The 11771-nt window shown below is 32.0% G+C and overlaps 1 protein-coding gene across 1 annotated transcript in view; it reads left to right on the plus strand.

The window, feature by feature from the left end:
* The first annotated feature begins 6742 nt into the window (after positions 1-6742).
* Positions 6743-11771, plus strand: part of LOC117115967 (cell surface glycoprotein 1-like) — a 53868-nt gene continuing 48839 nt past the window's right edge. Inside the window, exon 1 of the mRNA XM_033259862.1 lies at positions 6743-6917. Within this exon, the coding sequence (XP_033115753.1) occupies positions 6801-6917 (117 nt within the window). The 5' untranslated portion in view covers positions 6743-6800. The remainder of the gene's footprint in view (positions 6918-11771) is intronic.

The following is an 11771-nucleotide window of genomic DNA, read 5'->3' on the forward strand; positions in this document are numbered from 1 at the left end:
CTGCCAATGAAGACAATATACAGGGCGAAGTGGGGTAAGCCCTGTAACAAGTTTTGGGTGGTTGGAGTTGTGTATAACTTGATGGGGTTATCACTCTCTCTCCCCCTCTCTGATGAGCCCCTTGTGCGCAGTGTTCTCCCTCCCATGTTTGAGATGTTTTAAGGTCTTATTTTAATCGAGACCGAGGGAATCTCTACGACTGATTCGCACCCAAATACCCCGGAATGAATAGGCCTACGTGCCAAGGATAAGGTAACCAGTATCGTGTGCCGGATGTTATGGAGTATAGGCTTTCATGTATTTATATAATTATTATTTGATTATTTTTATATCATTATACCTTTACGGTAGATGATTGACCTGTTATTTAGAAAACGCCAAATAAAATCGAAGCAGGAGGCGAATAGAGAGAATACAATATTTTACGTTATAATAACACTGAGTTTGGTTTAAAAGGATTTTTTTTTTAATTGTACAACCATAGGCCTAAATGCGAATGTGATTTATATCTAATTAACTGCAAACATTGCTGAAACATTGTGTTCTGTATTCTGACATAGGCTTACGGCGAGTTTACGAAAGGGCGAGAGAGAAAAATGGAGTAGTCCGACACCAGAGTGAATTCTCTCTAAACCACTAATAGCCTGTATAAAAAAACAAATTAAAAACATGCTGAAGAACATTAAAATGGAATTTACAACGTTCGTGCATGTAATGTGTTTGATGGATCTGCTTGTGAAAATAAAGCATGAATGAGGGAAAGAGTAAAAACAGTGGCAGCGCCGCTGGGGGAGTTGAGTGGGGCGGTGTGAGGAATCTTTCCTAGACCTACTTATCAAAAACATTAATTTTCATCCAATTAACGTTGTTTTGATTGCTAATTCCTAATACGGCCTACCGTTGTCTAAAAGCACAATTTTTGCCCATACTAATCCTTAAAAACTCTTCCCATGAACCCTCTAGGGATTTTATTCCTGGATCGTGGCCATGGCTCAGTCGGCCCCTTTGTTCGGTCCCTTGCCGGACCCCTGTTAGCAAATTTCTGGAGCCACTACTGGGTCAGAAACACTTTTATTTATTAAGTCAATTTGGTCGCGCAGTGATTTCGTGCTCCTCGGAGACTGCACCAATATTGAATTATCATCCCCAGCCCCTGACAGGGAATTCGAAATTTCAAATGAGGTTGGTCGTCATGCACGGGCGCAGATCGTGGGGGGGGGGGGGCACCACATATTTTAAAATTGGTTGTTTCCTTTTAGTTTAATTTACTCCTAGTTTAAGTATATTTTTCTTATATTTGGGTGCACTGGTGGGTATTGTCCAACGTGTGCCACTGTTACGAAAGTGATATCCATTAAATTGAAATTAAAATTGAGTCAATGCGAGTCGGAGCATACCCTACAATACAACGCTTAAATTTGCTATTGTGACAACCGTGTGGTGGCGTCAAAATAGCCAATTTAATATGAGGCTCCAAGTGTAAATTTATTATTTAACACAATTGTTTATATATAATTCATCATTTAACATATAATTGAATAGATCACCCATTATTTATATATAATGCATTTACTTTTAAAGATTATATGTAAATAATTGCGTTAACGTTTTATTATTTTATAATTAGTTTACTGATTACATTATATATAAATAATGAAAGGCTAACCAAACATTATTTATATATAATAAGGTTATTGGTTTCATTATATATAAATAAGGAAGGGGTAACACATCATTATGTATAAATAATGAAAAATAACTTACAATTATTTATATATAATAAGTTCACTGATTCCATTATATATAAATAATGAAAAGGTAACAAATCATTATATATAAATAATAAAAAATAACTTACAATTACTTATATATAAGTTTACTGATTTCATTATATATAAATAACGAATTGACTTCAAACTCATTATTTATAAATAACTGCTTTTACATTTCATTATATATAAATAATAGCTGTCGCAAAAACATTATATGTATATAATGCTTGGACTTCAAACTCATTATATGTAATGCACACGAACACGAAATAATAATAAATAATAATAATAATAATAATAATAATAATAATAATAATAATAATAATAATAATAACAGCATGTATACTACTATCTGACTCCGTTGTTTGCATGATAGTGAAAATAATAGAAATAATAATAATAATAATAATTATTATTATTATTATTATTATTATTATTATTATTATTATTATTTTTATTATTATTATAGTTCAATGAGACTAATTAAAATTAATTTGCGTTCTGTTATGACAAATGCTCGTTTGGATTGCCTCATGATGCTTGGAATACATCGCGATAGGGGAAGCAACAGATTTCTTGCAAAATTTCCAAAATGTAGAATTTCACTATGAAGAAGGAGGATTTGAAAGTAAAATAGATGGTTACATTGCAAACTCTTTGTTTCTTGTTATACTCAAAATGTTTTGGTTTTGGAAGCAGATTTTGACATTAGAAAACATAGCCTACATGAAGTCATATTATAGTAACTCGATGCCTATCAAATAAGTAATAAAAATTCGCCATAATTCATCAAATATCCGTGGCTTCCACCGCAGTGGCGTATCTAAATGTCTTGAAATAGGAGGGGGAGGGCTAATGGAGTGGGGGGGGGGTGCTTGATGAGGAGGGGGGAGGGGGGGCTTGATGATCAGCTGAGGGGCGCTAATTCGCAAAATAAGGTGATTTTTAACTACTTGACCGTGATTTGAAACCAGTGTCAGCATAATCTTAGGTAAGCATGTGGTTAACATAAGCAAAAATTTAGTCTAATGAAACTGTTTATCATCTTGATACCTTCGACGAAAATTGACCCTACCGGCGTCCCCACCGATCGATCTAACGTGACGTTGTTATGTGGGTGTTTTATAGATTATTGAGAATAGTAATATCACCGAGAAAATAGATAAAATGACAGTTGAATGACCAACAAAGACAACTCAAGACAATAGGTCGTCATTAAAAGTTATTTAGTATAACTTTATTCAGAAAATTAATCTCAAAATCGAGTTGCCGTCCCCGGTGTTGTCAGTGACGTCGTATGATTTGTGTGGGACCTTTACCAATTAACCCCTAAGTAAAAAATAGTTGAGCCATGTAGTACCTTGCAAATCAATCCAGAAACCCGGTAGTTTGTTGATTGTTTATTGATAGCGTCCCTTCACTGCAAAAAATATTTTTAGGCAGTTACGTCCCCGGTGACATCGTGAGGGCTGGTTACGATTTGGTGGCACATCGATTGAGTATTTTCATTCATCTCGCCATGTAAGTTAGTGGCGTATCTAGATGTCTTGTCATGGGGCTGATGATGGGGGGTGGGGGCTCGAAGGTGAAGTGGGGTGTGGGGGATTGATGATCAGTTGAGGGGCGTTAATTCGCAAACTAAGGTGATTTTTAACTACTTGACCGTACAGTGTCAGTATAGTCTTAGGTAAGCATGTGGTTAACAGCGTGGTGATTAATCCTGGTATGATTATTCCTGGTGCTTTCTAAGACGGAGTCGACGTTAAGGTAAATAAAACTCGGGGGAAAAAAAGTGGAAAAAAACTGTTCCAAAGGCATGTTTGCATTCATTTTTAAATCATTTGAAACATCATATTTGAATCTATTATAATGTGTATGATGATGGTGATCAGGCATACATATTTCAAGAAAAATACAAAAACAGCGTGGTGTCCCTGTGCATTGTTGCATACGTATTTGTGACATAGTTTTATGTAGACCTACTTATTAAAACATTGATACAAACCAAAGTCAGTTATTTCATTTAAAACCAGTGTCAGTATAATCGTAGGTAAGCATGTGGTTAACATGTTTATCATCTTGATACCTTCCGACGAAAATTGACCCTACCAGCGTCACCACGGCGTCCCACCGATCGATCTAACGTGACGTTGTGATGTGGGTGTTTTATAGATTATTGAGAATGGTAATATCACCGAAAAAATAGATCAAATGACAGTTGAATGACCAACAAAGACAATAGTTCATCATTAGAAGTTATTTAGTATGACTTTATTCAGAAAACTAATCTCAAGCTATCAAGATGATAAACAGTTTTATTGGACTAAAATATCGCTTATGTTAGCCACATACTTAATTACCTAAGATTATACTGACACTGGTTTCAAATCATGGTCAAGTAGTTAAAAATCACCTAAAATCACCTTATTTTGCGAATTAGCGCTCCTCAAATGATCATTGACCCTACCATCGTCACCACGGCGTCCCACCGATCGATCTAACGTGACGTTGTGATGTGGGTGTTTTATAGATTATTGAGAATGGTAATATCACCGAAAAAATAGATCAAATGACAGTTGAATGACCAACAAAGACAACTGAAGACAATAGTTCATCATTAGAAGTTATTTAGTATGACTTTATTCGGAAAACTAATCTCAAGCTATCAAGATGATAAACAGTTTCATTGGACTAAAATATCGCTTATGTTAACCACATACTTAATTACCTAAGATTATACTGACACTGGTTTCAAATCATGGTCAAGTAGTTAAAAACCACCTAAAATCACCTTATTTTGCGAATTAGCGCTCCTCAAATGATCATTGACCCTACCATCGTCACCACGGCGTCCCACCGATCGATCTAACGTGACGTTGTGATGTGGGTGTTTTATAGATTATTGAGAATGGTAATATCACCGAAAAANAGATGAATGAAAATACTCAATCGATGTGCCACCAAATCGTAACCAGCCTTCACCATGGCCTCACGATGTCACCGGGGCCACAACTGCCAAAAAGCTATTTTTGGCAGCGAAGGGACGCTACCAACAAACAATCAACAAACTACCGGGTTTCTTGTTTGATTTGCAAGGTACTACATGGCTCAACTATTTTTAACTTACGGGTTAATTGGTAAAAATCGCACACAGATCACACGACGTCACTGACAACGCCGGGGACGGCAACTCGATTTTGAAATTAATTTTCCGAATACTAAATAACTTCTAATAACGAACTATTGTCTTCAGTTGTCTTTGTTGGTCATTCAACTGTCATTTTATCTATTTTTTCGGTGATATTACCATTTTCAATAATCTATAAAACACCCACATAACACGTTAGATCGATCGGTGGGGACGCTGTTGTGACGCTGGTAGGGTCAATTTTCGTCGGAAGGTATCAAGATAATAAATAGTTTCATTGGACTAAATTCTTGCTTATGTTAACCACATGCGTACCTAAAGTTATACTGACACTGGTTTTAAATCACGGTCAAGTAGTTAAAAATCAATTGTTTACATATAAACATGTGTTAGATGAACATTTGCAGCCCCATGCTAACGTCAATAGATAACTTTACTTCAACATCATCAATAAAAAAATAAAAATAAAAAATAAAAAAGTCTACCAGCGGCGTATGTTTACTGCTTTACATGTTTTGTTGTTGTTTTTGTTGTTGGTTTTTTTTTTTTTTTTTTTTTTTTTTTTTGCAGGGCTTTTTTTATGGCATATTTCGTGACTTGCTTTTCATTTTTATCTTTAGCTCATGACTCATCACATCATTCCTGCGCACCAGACTTACTATTAAAAGTTCAACCGGATTTACACTTTTAGGGTTTAGTGACAGATGATAGCATAGTGTCTTCTTGCCGTCAAGGGGCAGTAGACACAATAATGTCCTTCTGAGCTGTCCACTACCACTACAGACTCACAACACTTCCACCTTCCACCAGAGCCGTAGATATTGAAGTCCGCCCTCTATATTCACTAAGCTGGTGCAAAAGTTGAATTTGGTTTAAAATAGGGTCTGTGGCCAGGAAGAAAGAGTATAGTGGACTTCTCCAGGAAACTGTCACTAATTATTGCTTAAGTTGTATATTTATTAGCTTTCAACTGAAAATTAGAAGGAAACAATATGTACATGGGAGCTATTATTATTATTATTATTATTATTATTATTATTATTATTATTATTATTATTATTATTATTATTATTATTATTATTATTATTAATATTATTATTATTACCAATGCAGTAATGCATCTAATAAAATAAATGAATGTTTTAAACGTGGGACACGTCGAAACATGTCGTTTAAAACATTCATTTATATTATTATTATTATTATTATTATTATTATTATTATTATTATTCCTTACCCTCTCTAATTATATACCTTTTGTATTAAAAAATTCCTATAATTTAGAAATTCAAAGTTTTATAATTTAGAAGTTTTTTTGTTTGTTTTTTTTAATTTTCAGGGTGGCAATAGGAACGAATTAAGATCTTTTTATAATTATAAAATTGTAATTGATTTGGATAGAATGCTGCACCTATGCTGGTCCTAAAAATGCTATACTGCTCAAGCATTGACGATCCAAAATACGGTCGGGTATTTATTTTTTTTAACTATACAGGCCTATTACCATCATTATCATCATCATCATCATCATCATCATCATCATCACCATCATCATCATTATCATAATGGGTTTAATGTACTCAAAGGTAATTATCAGTACAGTGTATCAATCGGTATCATTATCATTATTATCATCTCAGATCAGTATAATTATAATTATTTACTCATTCACAGTATCATTATTAATTTCGTTATCATTATCATCATTATTATTGTTATTATTATGATTTATAGTTTGGTTTCTGCAAATTGTCGAGCACATGCAATACTGTAATTTATTTTTTGTCAAAAAACAAAGAAATTGTATCTCTTGGTGGCGCACTTCGCAAGAAAAATAGAAGAAAGTCACATTTCACCACCGCGAAAAGAAAAGATTCAAAATGGGGAACAAATTAGGCAAAGGAAAGACTTCTTACGATTTAAAGACAGCGGACGGAGGCAAACCAAACAATGTAGAACCTAAAATAAGCAAAAAGAAAAAGAGTAAGCTCAGTAAGGTAGGTGAATAATTGTTTTATTCAATTTTCATTTAACACAAAGACTTGGATATCAACCAAGTGTGTTTGCGGCTTTAGACTGCCTCATGGCTATACACGCCCTGATCTTCAGCTGTGTGAAACAGCGTCGAGTCGTCAACCGGTGGTTTGGTAACAATCCTAGAGAGAGTGAAAGTGATGGAGGAGTATTTAGTTTTTTTGGCGCTTATCAGTTTAAATGTTTCCTTTGAATTTGTCTACATAGCCCATATGGTATTATATACACAACAATAGGCATTGTTTTTCAGACGTTTGTCTCTGGTAAATCAACGAAAATGAAATGTCATCAAATCAAGCTGATAATAATGATGTGGGGAAATTAAGTTTGGGCTAGGCTAGGTAGATCATTGATGGAGCTGTGCCATCCATTTTCTTATAAATTTTAAAATACTGCTCTGCAACTAAGAACAAAATTGGAGTTTGATTTTCTGTAATTAGTAAATAAAGCAAGACTATGTATAAAATATTTTTGGTTATGGACTAGTGTTTCCGAATTAAAAGGTGATTGAATATTATTATGCATTACAATAATTATTCTTACCTTAGTAACCCTATTGAATAAATATATTGATTGTAATTTTGTGATTATATAATTAAAAGGAAAAAATTTAAATTCTCACTTTTAGCCTCAAATCTTTAAAATTATTGATACTAACAATTTGATTACTCAAATTCATGTATGTAGGCCTCTAATGTAATTTCAATGTCTTTGTCTACAATTACCATTAATAACAGACTGTGACTTGACACCATTCTGCTTGCGTCGGGAATCCATATAAATCTTAAGCCTTCTCGGGCTCCTTAATTATTCATAGAGCCGTAAATCGTCATATTATTATTTTTATATCTAAGTATAAAAAAATGATAAAAACCACCTCAGATTCAATAAGATTTTCTAGTTTCTGATAACATATGCCAAATCCTTAAATAATATTGGTGCCTGGAATTTCATTACAATAGCAATGTTCCAAAAATAACATTGTACAAAGAAATATCAGATATGCAGACATTAATATTAGGATGGCATCATATTGATTCTGTCGTGTAGCGTATATTCTGCAAATGTGATAACTCTCGTTTCATACTTTTACTGTGTTAACTCATGCATCGTACATGTAGTTTGCATCTTTATTGATTTTGAACCATTAAGTCAGAGTGCAAGACATGGGAGAGGAAAAAAGATAATTCATCTGCTCATTTTTCACAAGACTACATGCATTTCTTTTAAATTCAAATTAAAGACTCAATTTTTCGCTTGTTAACAATTACTACTGTCACTAAAAAATTAACCAGTTTCTTTTAGACATATTTCGAAAAGTAATATGACATTTAAATACTTATTTATTTCAATTATTATATAGCTCTTCGATTTAGCTGTGCATAAAATCAAATATCTGATTTCTATACCTTCTATAGGTTTACTATTTTCTATGTGGCAATTTGATTTTAATTTTCTCTATTAATACTTCTATTTTGAGTAAATACTGTACTTAAATTTTAATAAATTAATGGCTAAGTACTATTTTTCAGTTCACGATGTTGAAAACTAAACTGAAAATCTATGGAGAAGAGTACCTAATATTTTACATACTACACAGAAAAACATCAACTTCAATTACTATTGTTTTCACTCCATATTCAATTTGGCAATTAACTATTAATTTTTGTAAACTTAAAACTACCAGTAGTGAAGTATTTAAAATGAATAAATAAAATATTTAGTATTTAAAATGAATAAAATGACTAAATAAAATATTTAGGATATTTAAAATGAAATATTAAGTAATATCATAAGATTGATATTCTTATACAGATATCAGGTAAACATATAAATCTACGGTATTTATATACTGTAGTTTAAAATGAAATATAATTCAAGTAAATTTATTTTTTAAATAAAGTGTATTATCTGTGGCTACAAAATCAGAGGACAGAGACATTTATTAAGTTTAGTTTAAGACAAGAATTTATTTTTACTTAAATATGTTCAAAAATAATGTGGTAATGTTGTAAGAGTAAGTAAAAACATCCTTTAAGTTTTAATTCCAGTAATATCCCCTGAGAAATTCACATTTCCGACAATTACATTTCTAGCATGTACCGTACTGCACAAACCATGAATTACATTAATGCAAACCTTTAAAGAACTTGGCATAAATAACAGTGAAAAAAAAACAACCAGTTTGTAGGAAAATGGTTTTTTTTTTCTTTTGTCACTCAGTGCTAATCATTAATTTCCGAAAGGAAGGCTCCTTATTGGACAAACTTGGGCTAGCATTTTGATAAAAAAAAAAGGTTGTCTGTAGAGGTTTTTGAATTTATTATCTGAACTAGTATTATCTGTGGATGAAGCCCAGTCTGTAGACAAAGAGTATTCATGTCTAAATATACTATGATATTATTTTTATGAACTTAACAATATTTACCAAATTTAGTATTTGGTAGAACTTTCATGTAAATTTATAATTACAAATATTATAATTGATGACATACTGAAATTATAATTTATTATTATTTTATTTCATTTAATTTTTCATGGATTGGACAGCACTTACCAAATTTATTAACTTAATTTAAATAATTAATGACCATGTATTGTATTTAATTTATTATTGCATTGACATATTTTTCATGGATTGTATAGTACTTACCAAATTTATTAACATAATTTAAATAATTAATTACTATTGTAATTAATTAATTATAACTACATTCAAAATTCATTGTAATTTTCAATAACTTATTAAATTCAAGTAATTAAAATACATAAATGTTAGTTGATTTAAATAATTTAGTTGATAAAATTCCATATTTTCATTTACTTCAAACTATTAAATTGTGTTTTGTATATAGGAAGATAGATAATGTATCAAATTTTGTTGGTATGTTTAATGGAAATAATACCATACAACTGGGCAGACTGTATGTTGCTTACTCATCACAGTTGGTAGAGATTTTTAGGAATGTCAATTAATGGTCTGTGTATCTGGGCCATACTTATCATCGACGTCTCACAGATATCTCTCAGAATAAGATTTCGAAAAGAGTGGAAAATACAAATACAAATCTCCTTCCAATTAGACAATTTTTATGACCGGTGTTTTCATGGTCTTTATCAAGTTTGGTCTCTAACTAGAATATGAAAAAATAAGACATTTGTTAATTTGGGACCACAGAAAAGTGGTCTTTATTTGGAGGGGGTTTTATTTGAAAGGGATTTTAATTCGAAGGTGACATATATAACTACTTTTTTGTGACCATTGTATCTGTTGTCTCTATCAGCTTTGTTCTCTAATTAGGATTTATGAAAAGTATAAGACGTGTTGTTAATTTGGGACCACAGAAAAGTGGTCTTTAATTGGAGGGGGTCATTAATGGGAAGGGTTTAATTAAAGGGTAACATTAATATACTACTTACAATCAGTTATAAACTATTTTTTATTTACATTTTTTTTATTCTTGTATTTAAGCCAAATAAATAAATAAAAATACTTCTTCCCTACTTAACATTTTTGAGGAAAAAAAACTATACATTAACATTTTCTTACTCTGTCTTAAATGTAGTCATTTTCCTGTAAAATTCCCTGAATATTACTTTCTAAAGTTAGTTATATTTTGAGTCATAGAAACTCAATTCTTTATTAATATGAATCTTTATGAGACTTTAGGAGTGGAAATGCTGGTCTTTTCTGCAAAACCTCATGCTTGACAACATTTGTCATGGCTTGGTTGGAGAGTTGATTTGTTGGTTGAGACGTCTTCAGATTGAACCCATGATTGTAGGATTAGAAGGTGGGCACCTTACCAACATATCACATTTGTAATCTTACTTTAACATAGGGGCGTAACCACCATTTTCAACCTTCTTCCCCCTGTTTTTAAATATTTAAAAATCTGACATCTCATTAACCAAGTAATTGTCAAATACCATTTTTGTGTGTTAGTTAGAAAATAAATTTTACATAAAAAAATGTTTTCCCACAGAGCCTGGCCTTAAAAACAAGGCAGAACAACTTAACAATCTGCATTAGCCTAGTCATAGTCTATAATAAGCAATGAGTCTCATTATTTGTCGCGGTCGGTATATTCGAGTGTACAGTATCTATGTTGTTGAACTTATAATAACTTAAACTGGTATGCGCTCAAACTGTATTATTGGATCCTTGTACAAGTCGTGTTTAAAGTGTGCCAATTCAGGACATGTTGGCACTTGAAGTAACTGGTTATACTGTAAGCTGAAGTTAAACTAACATAACCACAGACCCTAACCTTATTCTAGAGGAAACATCAATGGTATCATCTTCTCTTAAAACCTAGAAACATATTTTTTCTTCTCCTTTGGCCTTAATGTTGATACATGTAGAAAATTGATACTTATACAGTACAGGTATGTTTATCAAAGGTGATAAGATAGTGGTTGGTTGTTATGACATCACTATTTTGCAGTACTTTTTGTAATGGATGTAGCTAGGTAGAGTACTGTACTTGCATTTTTCGAGTACATGGACGTTGTTTGGCCACATTTCCTTCCTTTTTGGGATCCAAGGAAATGTATTTATCATCCATAACCTTTTTCTGCAAAGTTAACATATGTTTTAAGATTGCAAAGTTACTGTCTCTATGTGATAAAATTGATATGTTGATACTGTATAAAAACACTAATATTTAAAAACATTTTTAGTTATAGCATAGTTTTTGCATTACTTACAGCTGTATTTGTTGATCAATAATAATTATAATTAAGTACTTATACTGATTGATCTGGTATAAGCCCAGTCTCCTTGAACAAGATACAATTGGGCCAATTTTGTTGAG

Source organism: Anneissia japonica, unplaced genomic scaffold (assembly GCF_011630105.1).
Source record: "Anneissia japonica isolate Jap-2015-1 unplaced genomic scaffold, ASM1163010v1 scaffold287743_len2803612_cov181, whole genome shotgun sequence".
Taxonomy (NCBI): Eukaryota; Metazoa; Echinodermata; class Crinoidea; order Comatulida; family Comatulidae; genus Anneissia; species Anneissia japonica.